General features: G+C 34.3%; 5 protein-coding genes across 12 annotated transcripts; 4 read left to right on the forward strand and 1 right to left on the reverse strand.

Moving 5' to 3' along the window:
- The first annotated feature begins 2,451 nt into the window (after positions 1-2,451).
- On the forward strand, positions 2,452-6,783 carry LOC109797583 (uncharacterized). Of its 8 annotated transcripts, none has more exons than XM_020357667.3 (7): positions 2,452-2,611; positions 3,872-4,343; positions 5,020-5,108; positions 5,336-5,429; positions 5,555-5,626; positions 5,884-5,994; positions 6,209-6,783. In XM_020357667.3, exons 2-7 carry the CDS (start codon positions 3,876-3,878, stop codon positions 6,452-6,454), a joined length of 1,080 nt encoding a protein of 359 aa, XP_020213256.1. In that variant the 5' UTR covers positions 2,452-2,611; positions 3,872-3,875; the 3' UTR covers positions 6,455-6,783. The 8 variants fall into 8 exon arrangements, with proteins under 8 accessions (XP_020213256.1, XP_082915331.1, XP_020213255.1 ...); XM_083059205.1 differs by lacking the exon at positions 2,452-2,611 and adding an exon at positions 2,672-3,144 and having other exon boundaries at positions 5,020-5,093; positions 6,212-6,783; XM_020357666.3 differs by lacking the exon at positions 2,452-2,611 and adding an exon at positions 2,675-3,144 and having other exon boundaries at positions 5,339-5,429; positions 6,212-6,783.
- Positions 6,784-7,083: 300 nt separating this feature from the next.
- LOC109796844 (FAD/NAD(P)-binding oxidoreductase family protein) lies at positions 7,084-11,740 on the forward strand. The gene is made up of 8 exons (XM_020356666.3): positions 7,084-7,893; positions 7,979-8,248; positions 8,844-8,970; positions 9,059-9,120; positions 9,256-9,483; positions 9,713-9,834; positions 10,700-10,838; positions 11,261-11,740. Exons 1-8 carry the CDS (start codon positions 7,567-7,569, stop codon positions 11,420-11,422), a joined length of 1,437 nt encoding a protein of 478 aa, XP_020212255.1. The 5' UTR covers positions 7,084-7,566; the 3' UTR covers positions 11,423-11,740.
- Positions 11,741-11,993: 253 nt separating this feature from the next.
- On the reverse strand, positions 11,994-14,759 carry ANX1 (Malectin/receptor-like protein kinase family protein). Its single transcript, XM_020357269.2, has one exon. The coding sequence runs from the start codon at positions 14,757-14,759 to the stop codon at positions 12,168-12,170; it is 2,592 nt and encodes an 863-aa protein (XP_020212858.1). The 3' UTR covers positions 11,994-12,167.
- A 1,313-nt stretch (positions 14,760-16,072) lies between these two features.
- On the forward strand, positions 16,073-17,348 carry LOC145949384 (uncharacterized). Its single transcript, XM_083059206.1, has 2 exons — positions 16,073-16,758; positions 16,927-17,348. Exons 1-2 carry the CDS (start codon positions 16,287-16,289, stop codon positions 17,004-17,006), a joined length of 552 nt encoding a protein of 183 aa, XP_082915332.1. The 5' UTR covers positions 16,073-16,286; the 3' UTR covers positions 17,007-17,348.
- A 2,238-nt stretch (positions 17,349-19,586) lies between these two features.
- Positions 19,587-25,058, forward strand: TPR10 (ankyrin repeat family protein). The gene is made up of 13 exons (XM_020356191.3): positions 19,587-19,736; positions 19,814-19,876; positions 19,964-20,134; positions 20,323-20,454; positions 20,595-20,734; positions 21,241-21,327; positions 21,762-21,887; positions 22,153-22,305; positions 22,821-22,886; positions 23,445-23,546; positions 23,793-23,966; positions 24,058-24,137; positions 24,593-25,058. Exons 1-13 carry the CDS (start codon positions 19,706-19,708, stop codon positions 24,639-24,641), a joined length of 1,374 nt encoding a protein of 457 aa, XP_020211780.2. The 5' UTR covers positions 19,587-19,705; the 3' UTR covers positions 24,642-25,058.
- The last annotated feature ends 589 nt before the right edge of the window (positions 25,059-25,647 follow it).

Raw genomic sequence — 25,647 nt, forward strand, 5'->3', positions numbered from 1 at the left:
CAACAACATCGTCATTCATCGATAACAAATTCAAAATTTTAAATTGCATGCAGTATGCATCCTTTTCACTTCCTACACGTTGCCTAACATTTTCTAGAACTTTTTTATTTTATTTTTATATAAATAATTTGGGAAATTAAACATGAACCCTAACCTAAATGGTGGCGGTCTCTACAAGTTATAGGTGTTGCGTAGCATGTATTAAGTGAGGCTATAGATCAATTGATGCGAAGGAGCTATGCGTGTAATTGGTATGGTAGCAACTTTTGAAATCGTGGCAACAAAGGTGACTTTCTGTTATTAAATGACTATTATGATTACCGACTTCTATAAACCTATTATGGTACGTAGCATGGATTAAGTTGATGGTACATTGGTTGATTAATTTTAGATGTCCAAATAAGTTATGGCTCCATTAGATATAGAATTGTGAAGTTTTGATAAAAAAAGAAAAAAGAGTAAGTTATAATTTATACAATATGTTAGAAAATGACCTATTTTAATAATTGTAGGTAATGCATCGTTACTGATTACTTGTGAGTGATATAGAACTTTTTACCATGTGTACTTTATTTGATGCAAAGGTTGCTATGGTGTCTTCTGGATCTTTACTATGTTAGACAAGCTGAGGGAGATTGATCCTTAAATTTGTCCCTTAGACGACAACTTTTAATCATTAATTAAACTCGCGCAATCAAAGTTATCGCTTTACTTCGAAGAATTTACGTAGTACTATAGTTGATATAGTATTCACATGTTATAGTTTAATGAAGAAAGGGTTCGTAATTTGAAGAAATGTTGTAAAAATACGGTGGCATTAAGGGACGGCGTTAGCAACGGAAATTTCGTTGGTATTGGTTCACTGTCAATTCCGTAAAGTAGTGTGGTTGTAGCCAAATGGTCAATGTGATTCGGCAAGCTTCATATATCAAAACGTTGCTTCAATCTCAAAGACATTAGTAGGGAAACTAGCTAGTACTAGCTATCAACTATCAACACAATATTTTTAATTAAGCATGGCAATTTTATCTAAATTCTTGAATATTTAGTCCTCAAATTTTGGGAATTCTTTTTCTCTCAAATCTTAAATTTACCCTTTTAATTTATTTAATGTCAAAAAATATTATTTTATTCCTTAGACCTATTAATAACGTAATTAACACTGATAAATTTAAATAATTATATAATATCAGTTGATTAAATATGATACTAATAAGAAAATTAGTACAAAAATTTTGTATGACATATTTAATAAAATGTGAATTTTATTTAACAAGTTTACAAATGACATTTAAATAAAATAAATAAATAATAATTTTTGATATTTTAAAGAATAAAAACACAAAATCTAATTTTGAGGGACAAAAAATATAAATAAAAGAATTAAAATAATATTTTTTAAAATTAGAAACTAAAAATATAAATTTTAAATTTGATGGATCAATTAAATATATACCAAAATTTAAAGAACTAAAAGCATTTTTAAGTCAATTCCAAAATATATTATTGGAGTAATTAAATTATTATTTTCTTAATTTAAATATATTTTAAATTCATATAACATGTTCTCCATCTTTATAGTCCATTTAAATTTATTTTTTAAATTGTCCCTATAATTTTCAATTTTTAACATTAATTCTTGCCATTACTTGTCGTTAATTCACTTAATTAATTGTTGTTTTTAATTTTACATTTAATGCACACATTTCTTTATACAATATTGAATTTTTTCCCTATCAGTATTATACTTATTCTTTTAAAGTCCCTCTAATATACCTTAAGGAATAAGGACCCGTAAGCTACATTAAGTTATCAACCTACAGTTACAACTTAGTAACGACACGAACAAATGAAAACAATTTCAAATATCAAAGGGACTAGTTAAAAAAATAAAATAAAAGACTAACCTAATTTTTTTTATCTTACAAGATACTTAAATTAATAATAAAATATTCAATATTAATCACATGTGAAGCGACACTAATGATAGAAAAAGAAAGAGACAGAAAAAGTTATCATGTTTATTTTATAAAATACTTCTTAAAATAACCACTGAATCATGACATTTCGGATACATGTGTTTTAAAGTAAAATTTGAAATTTTAGTTGTAATTGGAATAAGAGATGAGAGATCTTACTTAAAAAAGAATTAATTAAATGTTTAATAAAGAATAATTAAGAGAAAATTGAAAGGGACGCGTAGGCCTTAGCCCTTAAGAATGGGCCACGTAATGTTTATAGGGTCATACAAGTTTCCAAGTTCGGACCACAGAGGAGCGTACACGTGTCCGGTGTTTGTCTCTTATTTTGTCCAACTTATTATGGACTGGATTGAAAAATGGGGGTGAGGGTTGTTTTCCATTTGACTAGAACGTCACATTAATTCTTCAAATCTGAGTGGCACCATTCTAATTAACGCCGTCTCAAACGGTGAAAAACCACAATGCCCGCGTCTATTTATAACCAAACCCATTAATCCAACTAAGAAACACTAAACATAAAAACCTCCCTAAAGAAAAGGAATATTCATACTTAAATTTTGGATTTCGCACGCAGAGGGCTGAGATCTTATCAGATCGGAGCGCCACCGCAAACCGCCACCGAGATTGTGGTGCGTTTCTTCTGCAATGTGCTTTTTCGGTCTTTCCTATTTCGGAGATCTCTCTTAATCCTATGTTGTGCTTTTTATGTTCTGTTCTAATCGAAACCCAACCCAACCAAGCGTTGTCTTTGTGGACTTTCTTATTGTTGTGTGTGTTTTTCGTCTTTGGACCACGTTGGAATTGTCTTTTGATTTTTCTCGGCTTTATTCAAACTTGCATGCATAGTTACAATGATTCTGCACTTATTCCCGGAATCATGCCTCTCTCTTACCGGTTTTCTCCGGTTACAACTTACAAGTCAAAACAAAGTCTAAGTCGTCGTTTTTTTTTTCTTTTTTCAAAAAGTAAAAGGTTTCAGAGTGGTTGTTAAAATGGCTAGAATTACATGAAGGATATACTCATATGAACAGATTCTGCTAGAAAAGCAATTTTTCTGCATCTCTTTTGGTAAGATAAATAAGGAGAAATTCTCGTACCTGTTGTGCGCGAGCTTAATCCCTTATTGTCGTTAGCTTAGCTTGGGCCACAAGATGCTTTCGAGGTTTGCTATTATCTGTTTAAACTTACTTGGAAGAAATCACCCTTGTTCTTCTGCTCTAACAAATTGTCATCTATCTGATTGTACATCCTTTATCTTGAATTATTCTTACCAGAAATCAGTTGCTCAATTTTTTTTCATTAGAATTTATTTCATATCTATACCTCCATCCTATGTGTTTTTTTTCTTCCCCTTGTTTATTTATTTGAAACACCCATGTTTCCTTTTTTAAAATTTTTTAAAATACTTTTTTAGATCTCTGGTTTTGTATTTTATATTTGTATCTTTCTTTCTTTCTTTCTTTTCATTCCCGTCTTTCTAGGTTTGAGGTGGGAAATATTAGGGAACTAGTTCTGGGCTTCTGGCACTTCATAGAGATTCGGGTATAAGGGGTGTATAAAGTTAGAATATGAGAGGTGGGAATAGCTAATCTGGACCATTTGATCTTACATATATAGTTAACATTATATTTAAAGATGCTTCTCTTCCCTGCCCCCATGTCTTTTTCTTCATCTGTTTGCTTTAGCACACAATTATGTATATCGTATGCCGATAGAAGAGACCTGCACATGTAGCTGTAGAATGTTTATTTATCAATCTTAATATATTCTTGTTGTAATACACATATTTAGAATTCTTCTTTGCTTGTCAAAGGCATATATTTTCTTTATCAATGTTAGCCGCCTAATCAAAATGTTAAGTTACTTACCCTGCAACTTATGGCGTGCAGTGCCATGGGAAGGGAAGTCACTGGCCTACAAGTTATGGAAAAGAAGCCAAACGGTGCCATAGGGGCTTCAAATGGTAATTTAAGTAATAGAATACATGTTTCTCCAAAAATTGCTGCAATGGTTCAAGCAATGGATCATGAGATAAAGGAATCTGCTGAAGCTAATTCTTATGAGAAACATCACGAGAGGAAAGATGTTTTGAGTGCCAAAATCAATAAATTAAATGTTAGCTTGCCAGAAGAGAAGAATGAGAAATCTGAAGTGCAGAAGCTGGATGACAACAAAGAAATAAGTATGGATGCTGTGGATAAAGAGCTTCCAAGCCCCTCTGCTCCCCAGCCATCTGATCAGGTTACTGAAAAGCACGTCACCTATGCAGAGGCTGTTGATACTGAACCTGTCACAACTAGTCTGAACTCGTCTCCTAAAGCTAACAATATACACTCACCTAATTCCTCTAAGAATTCACAGGTATTGTGATTTGTGACATCATATTTTGAAATTTTAAGTTTGATCAGCTTAAATTCTTATGTGAGTACCTAATTAAGTATGTGAAATGGTAGTGTAGGTTTTAGAGAGTAGTAGAACTGGGATCTACTTTTTGTTTTTAATGCACGTTTATTTGCATGATATATGTTTGTGATCAAAGATTTGTTTTCCCTGCTGCCACCATTTAAAAAAGGTAATTATGTTGTGGGTCTCCTTATAAAACACAATTTTGATAGTTCATCAGCAATGGTTTAAATAATTAGATTGACACATACCTGCTAACTGCCAAAGATTCAATCGAAAAACTACATTTTGAGTGTTTGACAGGTTGCACTGGGTCAATTTCAAATGCAAGCTGTACCAAAAAAATTTCTTGGGAAACTCGTAATACCATAGGTCCATAACTAATAAATACAAGCAACTTTAATTCAGATTGAATGTCTTAAAAGAAGTTCTTCAACCTAAGACTTTGCAAAATTGGTATAAAAAAAAAATATTCTGTTTGAAAATTTTGCTAGAAATTCTATGTGAAGGATTTACTTTAACCTGCTTATATGTCTTGTAGGGATGATTTGCAATTCCATCTATTGCTATTTGGGTGAGATTGAGTGTGTTTAATGAGATTACTGACATGCAAAATCTGTTCCATCTTTTTCAGCCGAACTCACCTTTTTCACCAAGGAAGTCGTTCCATCATGATGATAAGAAGCATCATGATGATGAAGATAATTGGTCTGTTGCTTCCTCGTATCCTCAAATCTTGAACATTTCGATTGTTTATTCTGAACAAATCAAGGTTTAGGTATATTTGAAAAAAATAAAAATTAGAATCTTCCATACTGAATACTAAATATCAAAACTTCCTCTATGAATTTTAATGAAAACAATTTGGAATCCTCCAAACAGAGCTACACTTTATCTATATTTAAACATAATATGACACTTATTTTCTTTTGTTCTTTAACCATAACAAGTAGCGTTACATCTGCACGCACTGCCAAATCTAAGGTAACTGTAGGTTCAGCTCCTAATTTCAGATGCTCAGATCGTGCCGAGAAGCGGAAGGAGGTATTGTGCCGAACATTTAATTCCGATGTATATTGGTTGAATTTCCTAGTTGGTGACTTTCGTATTATCAGTTGAATCTATTTTGTGGTCTTGGTTTTTATTGCTACTTTGATTTATCTCTCCAGTTTTACATGAAGTTAGAGGAGAAACATCGAGCTCTTGAAGAAGAAAAAAGCCAGTATGAGGCAAGGAAAAAGGTATATACTAGTCTCTAGTTCTTTACCCTGCCTACCACAGACCCATGTGTGGCTTTTTATAGTGCTTTTTGCTTTTGTTTTTAGTTTCCCCTCGTGCTAGAAACGTTTAATCACTTTAGCCAAAGCCTAGCCTAGTTTCATGCCAATTGCCCATGTACATGGGTGACTTGTTCTCTGTTTATCCTTCTAGATTTGCTTTTGCGTATTGAATTGATTAAATGACTTCCGCTATTTATATAAATATATGACCTGTATAGGAAGAGGAAGATGCAGCCATTAAACAGTTGAGAAAGAACCTGGTCATTAAAGCAAAACCAGTACCAAGCTTCTACTATGAGGGGCCACCCCCCAAGACAGAACTGAAGAAGGTACTCTTTTCTTTTCCAACTCTCGGGATGAATGCGAATTGCCATCAAGAATTTAGGAATTTGCAGGAATAGTCTCAAAGTGCATGACAAAATCAGGAGTACAAATTTAGGATACACCTATGTCATGATCATTTCATTTATGGCTCTTTCCATTTTCCAAATCTGCTAATAGCCATCAATTAGTGAAACTCTTCATCCCTTTTCCTTTTGATAGAAGCTGCCACTGACTCGCCCCAAGTCGCCAAAACTGTCCCGGAGAAGAAGCTGTGGTGATGCTGTCAACATGCCTCCAGAATTTAGTACTCCAGGACGTCTCAGTGTTGGCAGTAACCCCAAACATGGTAGCTCTGTCACTCATAAAAACAAAACCAAAGAACGTCCAAAAGTGGATAAGGAAACAAAAACATCTCCTCCTAAAATCACCGAGCAGACAAATGCGGACATATCAGTCCAATCATGAGCTTCAGAAGATTTTACTGACCTCCAGCTGAAAGGAAAATAGCCTTCATTTTCCTTTGGCACACCAGATGGGATACTTTGCACAAAAGATGGCCTAATTTTCTTTTCATCCGGACTGACTTTTTTATGTGGCTTGTTTTTAACTTGGAAGTGTATATGTTTTGTAAGTTATATCGGCACACATTATTTCATATATAAATAGTTATTGATGTAAGATGTATGTACGAAATTTTATTTGATATCCTCAGATTGCTCCAGACTTGGTAAGGCAAATTTATATGAAATATATTCCTTATTGTAGGGTCTGTAACATATTTTATCAATGCTTAATCTCGTGTCCACTGTCTTTCTATTTTAGGTGGTAATAGGAGCTGGATTTGGTGTTGTTAGTAGGAGAAAACATCACGTTCATGTGATACTCGTTAAATCAATGGATATTTATGCGATTTGATTGTTCCAGAATTGAGCTTGAATTTTTTGTTGTTTTCTTCGATTTGACATTGCTGGTAGGAGAAAACATAACGATCATATGATACTTGTGTTAAAACAAGGGATTTTTATGCGATTTGATTTTTCCAGAATTGAGCTTGGATTTGTTAATTATATATATACTCCTTTTTTATTATACAAAAAATTATATATACTCCTACGATGTTGAACTCGAGAACAAATACACTGAACTCAGAATAAATAATAGAAACAAATTAGAAATTTCGGTCAGATTTTTTAGTTGAAGCACCAAAACACAAGGTTTTTCCTCGACAACCCACTAGGAAATTTCCTCTTACCGGGTAACAACATTAATAATAAAAAAAAACACTTCAATTGCCACTTACAAATCTTTCATACAACTTATTTAGGCTTAAATATTTTCAAACATTCTCGTAGCTTAAACAAGAGAGAAGAAGTAACTAAGAAGGGAGATATTAATAAATAAGAGAAAAAACAACACATGCTTATAACAATTATTTTTATATTACGTAAAAATAAATGTATTCTTCAATTTTAATAATCATGAATTGTTAGTATTATGAAAATATAAATAGATAAGGCTGAAACAAAAATGGGGGCGTTAGTGTTAGACTGTTAGTTACTAGCGGAATCTGGAAAAGCATGGTTTGTGTGAGTGTGAAGAAGTGGAATGTGTTACCCCTGAGTGTGTGTCAGTGTAACTGTGGCAAAAGATACATGAATGGCTACGGCAGTGGCACCGTGACGATGGAAGGCCAAAAACGTAGTTCCCCCAAAACCCGCAGGAAATCGTCGTACGGAACTTCTAGAAGGTCCATTCTGAAGAAATCCTTCAGCCAGGAGCAAGTCACCTTCACCGCTCCTCTCTCCGACGACCCTCTCGTTGCCGTCATCGGCGGCGGCATCTCCGGCCTCATTTGCGCCCTCTTCTTGGAGAAGCGCGGCGTTCGCTCCACCGTATTCGACACCGTCAGTTTCTCCCCCTCTAATTCACTTCTCATTTCACCCTTTCAGTGTTCCAAAGCTAAAGACTGCTCGTGCGACGTTGTTTTAGGGTATTCACGGTCTCGGAGGAAGATTGGGAACCAGGCTCGTCGATCCTCAGCCGTTGAAATTTGATCATGCGGCTCAGTTCTTTACCGTCGAGGATTCTCGCTTCGCTGAGATCGTGAACGCGTGGATGGAGAAGGGTTTGGTGCGCGAGTGGCAGGGGACCGTTGGAGAGCTTCATAATGGTGGTGGCTTTGTTCCGTTTCTACCCTCACCTACGAGATATGTAGCTACCAATGGAATGCGCTTCCTTGCTGACTCGTTACTATCTGAGGTAATTCATTTCTCCTTATATTAATTGGATTGAGTCCACATTCACTTTCCTGCCTGAATTTTGAAGCTGCTATGGTAGTAGTCCTTGAAATTATGAAATTGTAAAATTAGTTACAAGAATGTAAAATAAGTCCTTAAATTTAACTATTTACCATTATATTAGTCTTTGAATATATATTAGTATTATTACTTTTCATATTTTTTAGTTTTGGACTAATGTGATTGTCAATTTTCACATAATAGTTTTACAATTTTTTAGGTCTAGAAACTAATATGACAGGACTTTCTAAATTCAGGACCAAAATGAGTTTTTACTCTATTAGATTGCTTACTCGTTCAATTAAGGTCTTTGGATAAACTTCTCGAAAAACTTAACACGTATAGGATAAGAGATTAAGAAGGTAAAATGAATCAAGTTTTTTTCCTTAACTTTAAATTGGCTTATGTATAAGCTCAAAATTAGTTTTTCAAGAAGTTAAAATGAGTCTATCTTAATACATTAGTTAATTTTAACCTTATCTAAACAAGGTTTAAATTGGTGATTGTAATTTAATTTCAGTTTGTGCTGCTTTTATTGTCTGTTATGAATTGTGCAGACTCAAATGGTTAATGTGGTGAGGCCATGCTGGATCAGTAAACTGGAGCCATTCAATGGGATGTGGCACTTGAGTGAAAATGGCAAGCCTCGTGGCAAGTTCGATGCCATTGTTATTGCACACAATGGTAACTTGATATGTCCATCTTAACCAAATGTCCATCTTAACTCGATGCCATTGTTTTTGGCTTCTTATTGTAACTTGTTTACTGACAGGAAAATGTGCAAATCGCTTGCTTATGACATCAGGATTACCATTAATTGCGAAACAAATGAAGGTCAGTCCATGATATACCCTGTTCATTTTATGTGATAGACTAGTACTCTTTTCAGCTTGATTTACTGCCGAGGCACTCTCATATTCATCTCGTACTGATTATTGTTTCTGTTGTATTGCTTAATAATGTGTGAAGACGTTGGAGTTGAGTTCAATATGGGCCCTTCTAGCAGCATTTGAGGACCCTCTTCCTTTTCCTGGTAGCACAGAAGTTCCTTTTGAAGGAGCTTTTGTGAGAGGCGTTGATTCAGTGTCATGGATGGCCAATAATACCAAAAAACTACTGATTTCCCAGAGTGGTGGTCCTCACTGCTGGACCTTTCTGAGCACGGCTGCTTATGGAAAACAGCACAAGGTTCCACAGGTTGGTGGTTAAAATTTTAAAAATGTTAACGTTCAATATGTTTTTTTGGGTTGGGGGAGGAATATTAATGTAATGATGATATATCATTCATTATCTTACCTAGAATTACACTTTAAAGGGATTTGATTATTTATAACCTCTGCATTGCCATGTATTGATTGGACTTTTTAATGAACATGTATTGCCTGCAACAATAATTAGGGTTTTTTAACTATCATTTGTTTATCAGGAAAACATCCCTGCTGCTACAGCAGCAAAAGTAAAGGCAGGAATGCTAGAGGGTGTTGAGACTGCCCTTGGAATATCAAAAGGGTCACTTCCAAAACCTTTCTATACTAGACTTCAATTATGGTAAGGATCGTATATTGAAGAATTGTTGTTTTGAAATGTCCTTCCATAGTTTTGGCCTAGTTAGGTGTACAGTTTTTTATTGTTTGTGCTAAGGAGGTAGCCAGGTTGGTAACTAGGAAATGGGTTTTCAAGCTAGGTATTCTGCATGTGTAGTCTATGCATGAAATAACTAGGTTAATAAGGAGTAAAAGGGAACAACAGATCAAGTTGATAAAAAGGGCGTAAATGATAAGGGCAGTCACTACGCTCATCCTTTAGTTTAGAATATCGGGATATTATATATCCCACCATTCCTTCGGCTCCTGACCCTGTAAGAGTCTACAAAGTCGGGACTGCACAATAGCAATAGAAATTTCATTTATTGCTATTGCTTGTTCCTGTCTTTCTCTTCTAGTAATCGAACAGAGTGCTTGCTTCATTGGTTTTTGCCTCTCTCCGCTTCGGGTTCTCCTCGAGGATTGGCCTTCCAGCAGCTGAGGCTCAGCAACTGTTGTAGATTCAAACCCTACCATTTCTGTGCGGCCATATATATACTAGTGATAATGGTATTTTGCTGGAAGGTGAAATGTGAATATCAATGTCTATTTTTAGTAGGGCAGATCGTGCCATATGGAAGGGGTACGGAAAAACTATGAAATCATTTGACCATACAGTTGTTTGACAATAAAATTGTTAACTATGTCTGCTCCCTCGGTAGCCTTTCTTCTGTGATGTTCTAAGCCACAGCGCACAGTACAATCATCAACAAATCAGATGGGATATAATATTTAATAATTTTAAAAGAACTAAAATATCATATTGGTTACTCTTGAACATTGCATGTAAACTTAATTCATTAAAATTTATGTTATTCTGAGATTTGCAGGGGTGCAGCTCTTCCAACCAATACACCTGGAGTTCCTTGTATCTTTGATCCTTTTGGAAGGGCTGGGATATGTGGTGATTGGCTTCTGGGTTCTAATATAGAGGCAGCTGTCTTAAGTGGAATCGCTCTAGCAAACCATGTATGCCACTTTCACTTTGACTCGTCAATTATTGTTATTTTGTCTTCCACAAATTTTTTTCATATGCTTAAGGTTTGTTTTGGTAAACTTCTCTCAAAGCATTTCTAAGAGAGAAAAAATAGGAAGGAAAAATGAAGTTTCTCCATAAGTTAAAATTAACTTATGCATAAGCTAATTTGTAAAAGTACTCTCTTATTAGTTTACCTAAAATCTTATTTTTAACTCATGTTTAACTTTTGAAGAAATTTATTTTGATTTTTCTTCTTATTTTTCTCTCCTATAAGTGTTTCTAGATAAATTTATCCAAACTGGTCTTTAGTGAACATTGTCAATAAGTAATTCAGTTTTACTCTATTGTGAAGTGCTTTAAAAATAGTTTTTTTTTTCATTCAAAATTGTGTTGTTGGACATTTTTGACACAGATCGCAGACTATTTCCAAAGTCCCGTAACTGACTCTGGAGAGTTTGCTGTTGGTTTAAATCACGAGTTTCAACCACTAGAAGGCCATGATATTGGACAATTCCCTGGTTTGGGGTCAGAAGAAAAGATGAATGAAGGCCAAGCATACGAACTTGCCAAGTAGTCCATGGTGCTCTTGAAGTCTTTCATCTAGTAACAGGAAATTCATTCCATATGCAGTGCAAAGGAAATCCCCCTGAAAGCTTCACCGGGTCTCAATGGAAGATATAGCTTGAAGCTCGAACTTCTTTGAGGAAAGAGGGGCCTTATCTCCCTTCGACAGCCACATGATCATGAGACGTCATACAATTGTAATATAGGCATCTCTTCTGAAGAAAGAGATTGTGGCATTATTCTTTTCCTGGAATGAATAAATTTGTCCTTCAAATGACAACAAATCCTCTTTCTCATGATATCCGTTACAAATATTTTTCTTTTCAAATTTCAGGTTAAAGAAAACAAAAATTTGAATCTATAGAAAGTATATCACTTGCAACTTTTGCCTTCAAATTTAAGAAGTAATGCTTTTTAGCCAGGGTTTTCGCACGCATTATAAATCAACTAGAAATTAGTCTAGCAAAAACATAAAACGGTGATGCTTTTTGCACAATACGAGTAAGAATCAATTTCTCGATAATGTTCGACAAGCAACAAGTAATCCAAGTGCGGTCTATATAACTGATAGAGAGAGGGTATAAAATAAAAAAGAAGTTTCATTAAGTAAAAAAAAAAGTCGTGTTAGGGAAAGGTTAAAAAATAAGAAACCCAAGAAATACTTTGAAAACAAGGCAAACTAAACGGTTTTATTTGCTTGAATTCCATGAATGCTCGAATACAGCAAAACAACAATGTATTCAGAGCACTTCTCTTCATCGTCCTTTTTGAAGCACGAGTTCTGAGAAGATGGCAGCCGGTTTCTCAATGGAATCGTCCCTAATCTCATTCTCACTTCCGAGGCTCAGGTTTTTATAATGGCTTGCTGTTATGTCCTTGTCTCCCAAGTTTACTTCTTCAAACTCAGGTTCCTCAATACGAGCAGAACGAGTTGAACCACCTTCAAAATTTTCTTGCAGGTTGAGAGCAAATTCAAGATTCCACAAGAGATCATTCATGGAGGGACGATCAACACCATGATCAGACAAGCACTTCTCCGCGGTGTCTACAAACTTTTTCAAGCTTTCTGGATTAATCTTTCCTTTGAGACACGGATCAATGATATCCTCTATATTTCCTTTCTGCTTGCAAATCAATGCCCATTCTGCAAGACTAACTTGATCCTTTGGAAGGCTAGGATTGAGAACAGGCCTGGCACACAGGGCTTCAAACAGAACTACCCCAAATGAGTAGACATCCGATTTTTCAGTCAACTGTTGCCTCCTGAAGTATTCAGGATCCAAGTAGCCAAAACTACCCTTCACCACAGTACTAACATGACCATCACTGTTCACATTTGGCCCCGTTTTTGACAAGCCAAAATCAGAAACCTTGGCACTCCAGTTTTCATCCAAGAGAATGTTTGTTGTTTTGACATCTCTATGAATGATGGTGTACTTGGCCCCCGTGTGAAGGTAGTGAAGCCCTCTTGCAGCTCCAATGCAAATTTCCAACCTTTGCTTCCATGATAGAGTAGACAAAGGCTTGTTGCCCTTGTAAAGATGCTCCCTCATTGTGCCAAGAGCCATGTAGTCATAAACCAAGCACATCTCATTATTTTCCTCGCAGAACCCAATCAAGGACACCAGATGCTTGTGTCTCAGCTTGGAAAGCATCTCTATTTCTGTCTGGAACTCATTAACTCCTTGTTCTGACTGCGGGTTTGACCTCTTAATTGCCACCTTCAGTCCATTATCAATGACACCCTTGTACACCTTTCCAAATCCACCAACCCCAATGACGTTGGACTCATCAAAGTTCTTGGTTGCATGTTTTATGTCGTGCAAGGAGAAATAGCGGCAAAGACCTTGAGCCATGGCAGACAAGTTGGCATTGCTAATGCTCTTCGTAGAGGAGCTGGATTTGCTGAAGTGATTGTTCAAGTAGACGGGGAGCCAGCTTGTGTGACCATCAGATCTTGGAACTCTCTTCTTCTTGTTGTAAGCAGCAACACATAGTACAGCCATAAAAGCAAAACCAGCGGCACCTCCAGCAGCTCCACCAATAACAGCATGCCTATGATATGATCTGTGGTAACCGAAATCCTCTTCATCCAATTCATGCTGCCTGAGTAGCATATCCGAAAGCTCAGGATTGGGACCAGACAAGTCTGTCTCATTGATCTTGAATATCTCCACTCCGTTGAGCATGGCATCATAGTACTCAGGCTTTGAGTCTGGTGCAGGGTGAAGAGCAAGCCAAAGTTGTTCATCACCCTCTCCATCTGGGACAAATATCACATAGTCCTTATAAGTTGTCACTCCTTTACCTCCTGTCCACCCAATCACATCAGCTTGAGCCTGTGCCGTTTGGTTGTTCAGATAGATGTTGAAAACAATCTCATTGACCCTGGAGTAATAGTAATCACAGAAATGCAACCTTGCAAGGTACATTGAATTGGGATCAACTTGGAAAACCCACGTGAGATTGTACCCCATGTTGACATCCTTTTCATTCCCCATTGATCTTGAAGTGGAGTAGACATCAAAAGGAGCAATGTACTTTGGCATGGTCTGGTAGTCGATTGCGACAGACGTTTCAACTTCGTTGGTCACACCAGTGCCTCCACCGTAAAGGTAAGGTGTGTCATCATACCACACCCTTGTAAGGCCAGAGTCTTTGGTTGGAGATATGTACTGTCCACCAACGTTTAGTCTGAACATGGTTTGCAAATTCAAGCTCTTGATGTCTATTGTTTGGTCATCATACCCTACCAACACTCCAGAATCAAACAAGTCGGGCATTTGGATCAGCTGAATGCCATTGACATAAGCAAAAGCCCCTTGGTATTTATCAGAAGGTTTGAAATTGAGAATCAATGTATCTGAATTCAAAGGTGCAAGGGAGTATTCTCTATCAATGTAAGCTTGTGAGAGAGCCTCACAAGTGATTGCGGAGCTGAAATTGTTGAGGAGGGTAACCCCGTTTGCAGTCACGGAGAAATATGAATCAGAGGTATCGAAACTGCCATAAAGAGAGGGATAAAAATGGAGCCTGAGCCAGTATCGCTTATTTGGTTGAACGGGGAATTTATATGCTGTCTCAGACATGAAAATTCGTGCTGACATGTATGGTGTCACAGACGTGAGAGAAGGTTCTTGGTAGGAAGCTTTGGATGTGACTGTGTTAGCTTTTGTCTGAAGAAACTTATCATCAGGACTCCATTCTCTTCCATCATCATCTACGCCACCTCCTTCATCCAACCCACAACCCAAAATCAACCCTGCCCCCTCATCAGCATGAATGCCATTCAACCCAACAAAGATGCAAACAAGAGAAACCAAGAGACCTTTTGCACTGCAATGCATGATTAGAAACACGTTTGGCCGTACAGGAAAACGATTATAATGGGTGGTTATATTTTATCACCAAAAATTAATATAACTCACAAGACAAGATGGAGAACGTTTTCCTGTACGCCAAAAGGATTAAAGTGGCTTCTGGATTTTTCTTTGTGCTTGATCTTGTGATGGGGTGATAGGTTAAGGTCAAGCCATTCTAATCACCCTCGGAGATTCAAGCAAACAAAGACTCACCTGGGTTGGAGGTACCAAACCAGGCGAGAAGAAGGAGATGAAGTTAATTTCTACCTTTCTTGTATTCTAGCCACTTGGGAACATTTTTTTTTCCCGTTTTCGTACCTGAGAATGGGAGGTTGGGAGCGAGAATCGTAATTGAATGAATGCACTGGTTACAGCGTGGCTTCAATTTGAAGAGCTATATTTAGTATTCGATATTCCCCTAGAATTTGTGGAATACTAGCTTTTGTTCACAGTTTGTCGTTAGTCGTTACACACACTGAATGAGACATGCAAGCATGTGTTGCCAACTTGCAACTCGTATATCACCTAGCTAAGAGACACAAATACCGTATGCAAGTATACGACATATATAATCTCTTCGAGTTCACCGTAACTGCTAAAAAAGCTCTGCTTCGCGTCTAAAATATCAAGTATTCCCCCAGGAATCATAGGGTTATTCGTGTCTTATTATTTTCTGCTTATTACCATTCTTTTTGGTACATCATGTATAAACTGTATAGTTCTACAAAATGTTTTCTAATCAGTTTTAAGTATAAACAAAAAAATATGTTTTAAAAAATTGTTCTCATGTTTGTAAGACTATTAAAACTTAAGTTTTAGGTGCACTATAGCTAAAAAAATATTTGTTATTAGGTATTAGAAAGTGAAAAAAAAAACTATATTATATATACATATATAATATGTGTGTTTAAAAAGTTGTACTCATATTTGCAAAAAAAAAAAAAAAAAAAAAAAAAGAATTCGACATGTACATTTTTCATTTTAAGAAAAAAACTGTCTTAAAAATTTACTTAGGCATCAAATATGTTTGACCGGTCCTCTAGTAAGGCCACGAATAAGTTTTGAATAATGCTATTAGTGGAAGGAAGCAATTTGGGAACAAGGGTTCAACATAATCAAATATATATATATTCTGATTGATAACATAAGGAAGCTTTGACCCAAATTAATGTAGGTAGAATCTACTAAATATTCCTATTCCTATAATTAACTGTGGCGACAGTTACAAATGGATGGTTGAAGAAGAATGAGGAAATTGAAAACCCCATTAATAGTTCCTATTTAGGTCCCTCCTCCATTATTATTTCCACTTAATTCATCATCGTTCCCAACACACACTACTCCATTGTCCCACACTAATCAACCCTTCTCGGCGAGGCAGGCAGCCGGTCTATCTTGGCTGCCTCCGCCGTTAACCACCAGACGCACATACATTTCATAAATTTTCTTTAATTAAATACCATTTTGGGTATCATTGACTATAAATATATAGAGAGGTGTAAATAAATATATATGGGGGAAGTAGAGCGAGCACGATTCTTGCAGGTAGAAACAGAACTAAAGAATGTGGCATTCTCAGGAGCGGATTTGAAGAAAAGGAAGCGGTTGTCGAAGCAGTTGTCGATGTGTAATGAAGCGCCACGAGACATTGCGTGGGAGAGAAGAAGGAGGCAAGAGAGAGGAAGCAGGTGTAACAATAAGACGAGGGCTAGGAGGAACAGCTTTCACATTTGCGATGGCATCACCGACGATGATCTTCACGAGCTTAAAGGATGCATAGAATTAGGGTTTGGTTTCAACGAGGAAGATGGCCAGAAACTGTGCAACACCTTGCCGGCTCTCGACCTCTACTTCGCCGTCAACCGCCAGCTCTCGCCGAGTCCGGTCTCCACCCCTCACAGCCGCCACTCTTCCTCCTTTGGCAGCCCTGTCAATGCACCGCTACCACCGCCTGACTCTGATTCTTGGAAGATTTGTAACCCAGGTTTCTCATTCATTCATTGCATATTTGCATTCTACGTAAATATTCATGCATGCATGCATGCCACCCAGGTTTCTCGTTCATTCATTGCATGTTTGCATTGCACGTAAATATATTGATGCATGCATGCATGCATGGTTTCTCATTTGTTGTTATTGATGCAATATGCAGGGGACGACCCTGAACATGTAAAGACCAAGTTGAGGCACTGGGCTCAGGCTGTAGCATGTTCTGTTATGCAGTCTCATTGAAGTGTGGAATATCATGTCTTGTACAGAAGGAGAGAGATGTTCTAGATATATGCACGGAGGAGAAAAAATTGAGAGAGAGAAAAAAAGAAAAAAACTGTGCAGCTTTCCTCTTGGGGTTTTTTTTAGAGCTGGCTCCGATTTGAAGATTTGATTAGGAAATTATGGTCTAGTCAATTACCCCATTTTTCCGTTAACTTTTTTGTTATGTGTATATGTGGAATACTGATCGTCTCTCTGAGTATCTATTCATGTAAACAATTTTGAGCCACCGGTAAATACCACACCATAGGAATATGTATTTCTTTACCATGATTCAAATAAAGTATTTAATTTGTACGTAAATTTCAAATTTAATTTAAATGATATGTATATACGATCCAATTATTCTTTCAATATGCGACAACATTGAAACATTACGAGACAGCTTCCGCTTAGGGTGTTTATCGATCGGTTTTTTGAAAAATTCGAACCGAACTAAACCAAACCGTTTTATAAAAGTGGATCAGTTAACCGATCCATTTTTTATAAAGTGGATCGGTTTGGTTTTTTTATTATATGGATTAGTTTTTTTAAAAATGGATCGGTTTGGTGCGGTGCGATTATCTACTTTTTACTCATATATGGATTGATTTTTTTAAAAAACCAAACCGAACTAAATCGATCCACTTTGTAAAAATGGATCGAATAACTGAATCGGTTTTATAAAGTGGTTCGGTTCGGATTTTTTTTCAAAACGGATCGAATTTTTCAAAACGGATCGGATCAGTTATGGGTTGGTTCAGATCAATTTAGATTTTTTGCACACTCCTACTTCCACTTATTCCATTAATATGCGACAACATTGAAACAATACACGAATATCCTCAATATATATAAACACCTAATTAACAATTATTATTTTTTCAGTAAAGCAAAAACATTTTTTTTTCCTATCAATTTGGCTTTCTCATTTTTTTTTAATGAATTTGATCCCTTTAATATTTGAATATTGTACATTTTTGGTCTATCTTTTGTCAAATTGATATTGATAAAAGATAATTGAATCTATTTACTTTGCAATAATTGTACATTAATAAAAGATAATTATACATTTAATAAAAAAAAGGATATTTCAAAAGATTAATAATTAGGAAAGTACATATTATTTTTATTCAAGAAATATAAGTTGAAAATAATCTTTTTTAATTTCTTTATCTATACCTTTTTAATTAAAATGGCATCTATTAGTAAAAATAATAATGAACTAGAATTTTAACTGAACGGTAAATATTTATTATATATAACTAAAATTTATAATAAATTATAAATATATAAATTATATTTAAAAATATATAAATAGATATTTTAAAACATATAAATTATATTTTAAATTTATATTAAATATTTTATATTATCATACAATAATATTTTTAAATATTATTTTAAAAATATTAAGATTTATTTTATAAATAAATAAAAATCAAACTAGTTAAATAAATAAATGAATCTTTAAAAAATCCCAGAAAAATTCATAAAAATATTCATTCAATATAGCTAGAGGTGTTTAATATAAATTAAAGGTCAATACAATATAAAAAAAATTATAATCTATTTAAATACTTAACCTTATTTGTTAAATAAAAAACATAGATAGTATAATATATATATATATATATATATATATATACTCATATCAAGAAATATAAATTGGGAAAAAACTCTCTTTTCTTTAACTCTACATTCTTCAGTTAAAATCACTTATTAATAAAATAATAATTAGTAACTCAATATATTATTATTTACTAAAATATTTATCTTAATATATTAAATCAAAATCATCTAGTGAGATTCTTTCTTTATTTTCAATAAAATAACATTTCAATATGATAAAATTAATGAAATAAATATTTACTCATCAAGAAATATACATGAGGAAAAATTCTCTATTAATATTTATCTCTACCTTTTTTTTATTAAATGAACGTATTTATAAAAATAATAATCAATATAATAAATATTTTAATTATATTTTAACAAAATTAAAATTGCCATATATAATAATAATTAATGAACATTATAAATTAAAATAGACAACTAAGTGAGTAAAATTCTCGTTCTACTTACTCTTTCTAATTGACATTTTCAACAATTTCTTTATTTTCTCTATACTATTTTTGTAATTAAATAACCCAAAAAAAAAATCTTTCGACCATCTCAAACTATAATTATTTGATATACTTGATTTATTATTATTTATATCTTTAATTTTAATTTTAAAATTAAATTTCAACATTTTAAAAATATATCAATAATTAAAAATAACAATATCATAATTTAAATTATTCATTATAAATTCAAAATATTTATATATTTATATACTTTTTAAAAGAATTTTATTTGCATAAAAATATTTATATTGTACAAAGTGTAAATTAAAATACTGGTAATTATTTATTAGCTTTGTACTCCTATATAGTAAATCAAAATATTGTGTCTAAATTTAACATTTATAAAATAAAAAAATAAAAAAAATGGAAATGTGAAAGTGAGATGAAATGAAAGGTAAATGGATGGAGTGATACCCTAACGATAGAGGAGAAGCACGTGTTTGTGACTGGTGGCCTATATATAAAATCAAAGTGAGTCTACAAGGTTTCGTTAGTCTTTGCAAATTCAAAACAACTAATTGCAAACCAAACCCTTCCTTCTTCTTCTTCACTATGGCTCCCGATGCTTCTGACGCACTTGCAGGTCGCATCCCTAATCGATTATTCATTACTTTTAAATTATAATTAACGCTCTCTCTTATTCTTTCCCTGTCAATGCAGTGAGGAAGAAAGTTCAATTGTTTCTGAACGCCGCGCGCACAGGCGCAATCGATCTCTTAAAGAGTATGTAAATTGTAATGCATGCTTTGTGTTTGCGTTTGTGTTTCTATGGTGTTAGTTTGCTAAAGCTTCAGCTTTTTGGTTTGGTAGAGTTGGCGGAGCAACTGGACGAGGGCAAGGATTTGGCCAAAACTGTGGAAGCAATTAAGGACGCCAACAAGAGAGGAGCACTGCATTTTGCCGCGCGTGAAGGCCAAACTGCTGTTTGCGAGTATCTCTTAGTTGATTTGAACCTCGCCGTCGATTCTCGAGATGACGATGGTGATTCCTCTATCTCTCTCTTGTTCATACTTGTAATTATTCTCTCATTAGAGATTATTATTATATATATTTAAGAGTAGTGATTCATTAATGTCCAGCCCCGCAAACTTAGTATATATAAGTATAAGTCAGTTTTGTAAGGTTGAAAGTTTCTCTTCATTCAATTCATATTTGCTATTGCTCTTCAGGCGAGACTGCTCTCATTCATGCTGCCCGTCAGGGACACACCGCAACGGCTAAGTATCTGATTGACCATGGTGCCGATCCCACTGTAGCTAGCAATTTAGGGGCTACGGCCTTGCACCATGCTGCAGGGATAGGTCTCTTCTCACTTTTCACCTCTCCTTTTCTATTTTGCCTTTTATGATTAATAAATGAATAAATTTGCCTTATGGGTTCTCTTTCTTGTTTGGTGACCTTGTTTCTTATGTTCTATTCTTTTTATCATTTTTTTTTACAGGAGATACTGAGCTGCTCAAGTACTTGCTGTCCAAGGGGGTTAATCCTGATCTAGAAAGTGATGCCGGAACGCCTTTGGTCTGGGCTGCTGGTCATGCCCAACCACCTGCTGTCAGTGTTCTATTGGAACATGGTGCTAATGTAAGTCGTCTTTTTATTTTGTGGTTCTGTTTCTTGGTATAATTCATTGGAAGATTTAATGATGTTCCTTACTTCTTTATCTTTAGGAATTTTATTTATCCAAAAGTTTCTTGTTTCTAAGGGAATCTTGTATCCTTTTAGTTGGTTATGCTGAGTATTTATTGGCTTTAGTATCTATTTTTCTGTTTTTTGTTTCAAAAAGATTCTTCCTTTTTTTTTTTTGGATCAGTGTACTTATGAAGAAGTAGTGGTTGGACCACATGTCAATAATCAATATGCTGTAGTTGCGTAATTTTTTAATTCCCGTGTCAATCAATAGTTTGGTGGTTTAATTAGTGAAATCAACATAAGCCTCATCAATTTGCCTTGTATGGTATGGTTAAAACAAATGGTCTTTAATATGTATGTCATTTTTAAATAAGATTTCAATTTTAGTTTTTCATTTTATATTTTATTGATTAATACCATTTTATATTCCTTTTCATCCTGTTGATGTTGCTTTGCAGCCTAATGCTGAAACTGAAGATGGTATTACACCACTCCTTTCAGCTGTTGCAGCTGGTTCTCTGGCATGCTTAGAGCTGTTAATTCAGGTTCCATATCTTTCTCAACCTGTCAACTTTCTTGTACTGCAAGTTAAGTATACAATGTATCTGTTTTGTATCTATGAAACATGGAATGAATTGTAGAGTGCTCAGATGATATTATATAGATACTCCAGCATGGAAATTCTAGAAAATTTATCAGTAAGTACTATATACAGATTACATGATGCAGATTAAGGATTAATTTATCAGCATGGAATTTATCAGTACTATAATGCAACATGTTAAAGTTATGTAGCTAAAGACTTTTGCAATACATTGGTTTTAAACAATTGTTTAGTGTTTTTATGTAAAAGTCTATTAGTTTGTAGGTATTTGTGGTATTAAACATTTGCATTTGTGTTTGTAAGATGCTACTTTCTTTCCGTATGTTTTTGTCTCGTGCTCCATCCGTATCTTTACATTTGAATCTTTATATGCAGGCAGGTGCTAAAGTAAATATAAGTGCTGGTGGAGCAACTCCTTTGCACATTGCAGCTGATAATGGAAGTCTAGAACTAATAAATTGCTTATTGAAAGCTGGAGCTGATCCTAATGTCTTTGACGAGGTGTGAAAGATTAATTCCCGATGTTATCTTCTTATACTGTTAGTGTAGGAATGACCAAATAAATAGTTCTTAGAGTTTACTTATCTCAGTACTCAATAGTCCTAAAAACACAAAAACAGTACTCGTGTTTATTTATATTTTCAAGATCTTCAAACTTTTAGTTTGATCCAACTCTTTGCTTGTCGTGTGTAGTGATTATGATTGTGGTAAACAATGTGCTTCAATTAATATGTGGAATAAAAATTAACATCTGTTTGTATCACAGGATGGTGTCAAGCCAGTACAGGTTGCTGCTGCAAGGGGCCACCGTGGAATTGTTGAGATATTGTTCCCCTTGACATCCAAAATAGACACTGTTTCTACTTGGACTATTGATGGGATACTTGAGTATATGCAATCTGAAACTAAAGAGCAACAGGTATTGAAATTATAAATTTTTCTTTTATGCCCAACTGGACTGAGAAGGGCCGTATCTCTGCTGCAAGAACATCAAATAACTGTTTTCTTTTGAATGTGGTACTGTGATATCATGCTTAAAACACCATTCCCTTTAAAATACAAATATTTGCTATGTAAATTTGTATGTTGTCCAGAAGGAAATATGTTAATGCATTTATTTTGTTACAAAAAAAACAGCACAATCTCTAGAATTTTGCTGTATCTTTCTAAATTAAATTGCCAAGGAAAAGAAGATATGCTTTGCACAAGCTGACCAGCGAATATTCTATCTTTCAACAAATAGTGGGCTCTATATACTTCTACCACTATTAAAATTCTCAATCCTTTAACTGATTTTGATCATATTCTACTCATTTTCATGGTTAAAAAATGGACAATTAATGCTTTCTGTTGCTAGTTTTCATGCTGTCTGGGAAAGTGGATTTCTTGTCTTCTTTTTTTTTTTTAACCTAATGTATGAAGGGCAATATGCAGGATGAAATGGTAAATGCTAAAGAAATTAATCAGGCCAATACTTTTCCGGAGCAAAATGTCCCTGAGGTGTGCTTTTCTTTTATTAAACATGTATTAGCTGTACTTTTTTGTTTTTAATTGGGTGTGTTGCAGCTTTATAATTGAACATAAATAGCTGCACCATTAAATGTAGAAGAAATTTGTAGGTCTCATAATTATGTTTATTCTACCAAAAAGGATTTTCTCCCTTGGCCTCTCTATCTCATTTGCAAATTTTGTATTGTTTCAAAGATCATGCTTTCATTATCTTTGTTGTTTTCCATTGCATAATTTGTATTCCCCATAAATAAGTTGTAGGCTTGTTTTTACAAAAAATTGGTTTTAGCAGGCCCTTTCTTCTTGGGATTCTGTTTATCATTCTTCTCGTGGTTGATTATATGGTCGTTCATTATATCATATCAAGATGTGTTCATGCATAAACTTTCTTTGTAGATATTTGTGATTTTAATACATTGCCAAGTTAGTAAGCTGTGATTAATTGTCCATCCCTATAATAAAAAGGACATTTTTGAACTTTCAGTTAATGAGTATAAAGTTTATCTTTGTATTTGTTATAATTTTTTATTTGTTTATCAACTTATTTAGGTGTCCCCTGAAGCCAAAAAGAGAGCAGCAGAAGCAAAGTCAAGAGGAGATGAGGCCTTTAAAAGAAACGACTATCATATGGCAATAGATTGTTATACACAAGTAAAGTGTTTTAATCTCTCATTTGACTCTTGAATTTTGTCTCTTTTGTAACTTAGATTTGCTGAGTACTTTTCTTGTGCAAGTTCAGATAATCCCTTCTATGAACTTATGTAGTCTCTAAGGACATGAGCATGCTTATCTTATGTAGTGTGGTTTGAGAAAAAATAACTGTATGAGCTTCATTCTTTACTATGATCAGTTTATCAGATGTTTTTTTGTTTTTTTTTTTCTTTAACGTGTTTACAGGCAATTGATCTGAACCCCATTGATGCTGCTACTTTGCTATCCAATAGAAGTCTCTGTTGGATTAGGTTGGGTCAAGCTGATCATGCTTTAGCTGATGCGAAGGCCTGTAGAGCTTTAAGACCAGATTGGCCAAAAGCTTGTTACAGGGAAGGGGCAGCTCTGCGTGTGTTGCAGGCATGCTATCCTGGAAAACTTTGCCCTTGACATTAGCAGCAGTTCATGTGATTAGCGTTTCTAAAACTATGATTGATTATCCTTATTGCAGAAATTTGATGAAGCTGCAAATGCTTTTTATGAGGGAGTAAAGCTTGATCCTGAAAATAAGGAGCTTGTAAATGCTTTCAGGTCTGCGTATTATTTTCTTTATCATCACTTCTTGGCATATAGACATTGCACTATTAACTAGGAATTAATATGATCACCAAGATTTGGGATGATATTCCTATGAACTTTTTGTTTCATGGTTTGAGGCATACCTAATTTACAAAAACATGCTTCATACACATGTGGAGCACTGCATTGGAGAGCGCTAGTGTGTGATGACTTTGAGTGTTTAAAAAACATTAAAATCACCAGATGAGGATGAAGGCCATGTTACTAGTAGTGCTGTCTGTCAAAATAAAATTGGAACAAAAGAAAAGTATGACCTAATTATAAAGCATCCTCGCTCATTAGATGTGATTGCTACTCGAGTTGGAAGTGAATTATGTTTCATAGATGCAATTCATATCGTCACGCTAGCACATAGAAGTCTTCAATATGCTGTGTACTGTGTAGCTCATTGTGCATCATCTTTACAGGGAAGCTGTCGAGGCTGGGAGGAAATTTCATGGCACAGCTGAAAAGTGAAAACAAAACATAGTTGCTAACACCATGTTTCAGAGAGAAGATATCCAAGCATTGTGGATGGTGCTGCCTTGTTCACTTAATACATTTTTTTCCCACAATTTTGTGTGCGCGTGCGGATGTTTTCTTTCGAGAGATAGTCGTACAGGAAGATTTATAGTAATTAGAAAGGTTATGCTTATTTGCAGAATTAGTAAATTATAAAATGGCAATTGCATGGGTTCAAAGTTCTATCACTAGTTTTATTTTTGGTGATTATGTGTGAATGATTTCATGGGTATTCCTCCCATACTGTTGTAGGGTTCGTTTGTTTTAAAATTCAGAAAATTTGATTTTATTTGTATAAAGGAGGTCTTTTGCTTTCATTAAAATCTTACTCTAGTGGGTATATCTAATTAAAGAAATATTTTGATGCTAGAAGTGAAATTTCTTTTATGAGTATATTTATAGTGATATTTAATATGAGAGTTCTTAACATGTTATTCACTTCTTGTTTAATTATGAAAGTGTTATCTTTTATTTGTCATTTTATGATTAAAAAAGGTTTAAGATGTGTTTTTAAAGATACATGTATTTTGGGTTTGGTTCCTTCAAAGTGAGAAGATTTAATTTAGAATAAAGTATAATAATAATTGTCAATTAAAAAATTAACGATTGATATTATACTTAATTTTAAATTTTATATATTTTATTACTAATTTTTTAATTAATAATTTTTATTTTATTTTATTCTGTAAATTGAGGAGCCAAATCTGTGTATTTTAAAAGATGTGATGATTTTTCTTATTCCAATACCAAAACAATCAGACATAAACTTTAGTTATTTACAAATGTAACTAATTTAAACTTAAACTAGTATTTTAATAAAATCTTATTTTATATAAGTATCACAAACACTTCTGAATATATAATCTATATTAATAAATAAATATTTTTAATTGTATAAATTATATTTTAGATTTATAATATAAGATTTTAATAGTTAATTTAAAAATATTGAAATTAAATT

The sequence above is a fragment of the Cajanus cajan genome, chromosome 6 (genome assembly GCF_000230855.2).
Source record: "Cajanus cajan strain Asha chromosome 6, NIPB_CcT2T_4, whole genome shotgun sequence".
Taxonomy (NCBI): Eukaryota; Viridiplantae; Streptophyta; class Magnoliopsida; order Fabales; family Fabaceae; genus Cajanus; species Cajanus cajan.

Coding starts and splice junctions, on each gene's coding strand:
- TPR10 (XM_020356191.3), top strand. CDS start 19,706: ATGGCTCCCGATGCTTCTGACGCACTTGCAG. Junction 20,135..20,322: donor CGATTCTCGAGATGACGATG/GTGATTCCTCTA, acceptor ATTGCTCTTCAG/GCGAGACTGCTCTCATTCAT. Junction 23,967..24,057: donor CAGCTCTGCGTGTGTTGCAG/GCATGCTATCCT, acceptor TCCTTATTGCAG/AAATTTGATGAAGCTGCAAA.
- LOC145949384 (XM_083059206.1), top strand. CDS start 16,287: ATGGGGGAAGTAGAGCGAGCACGATTCTTGCAGGTAGAAACAGAACTA. Junction 16,759..16,926: donor TTGGAAGATTTGTAACCCAG/GTTTCTCATTCA, acceptor TGCAATATGCAG/GGGACGACCCTGAACATGTA.
- LOC109796844 (XM_020356666.3), top strand. CDS start 7,567: ATGGTTTGTGTGAGTGTGAAGAAGTGGAATGTGTTACCCCTGAGTGTG. Junction 8,249..8,843: donor CTGACTCGTTACTATCTGAG/GTAATTCATTTC, acceptor TGAATTGTGCAG/ACTCAAATGGTTAATGTGGT. Junction 8,971..9,058: donor CATTGTTATTGCACACAATG/GTAACTTGATAT, acceptor GTTTACTGACAG/GAAAATGTGCAAATCGCTTG.
- ANX1 (XM_020357269.2), bottom strand. CDS start 14,759: ATGCATTGCAGTGCAAAAGGTCTCTTGGTTTCTCTTGTTTGCATCTTT.
- LOC109797583 (XM_020357663.3), top strand. Junction 5,109..5,335: donor AATTGGTCTGTTGCTTCCTC/GTATCCTCAAAT, acceptor AACCATAACAAG/TAGCGTTACATCTGCACGCA. Junction 5,627..5,883: donor AGTATGAGGCAAGGAAAAAG/GTATATACTAGT, acceptor TGACCTGTATAG/GAAGAGGAAGATGCAGCCAT.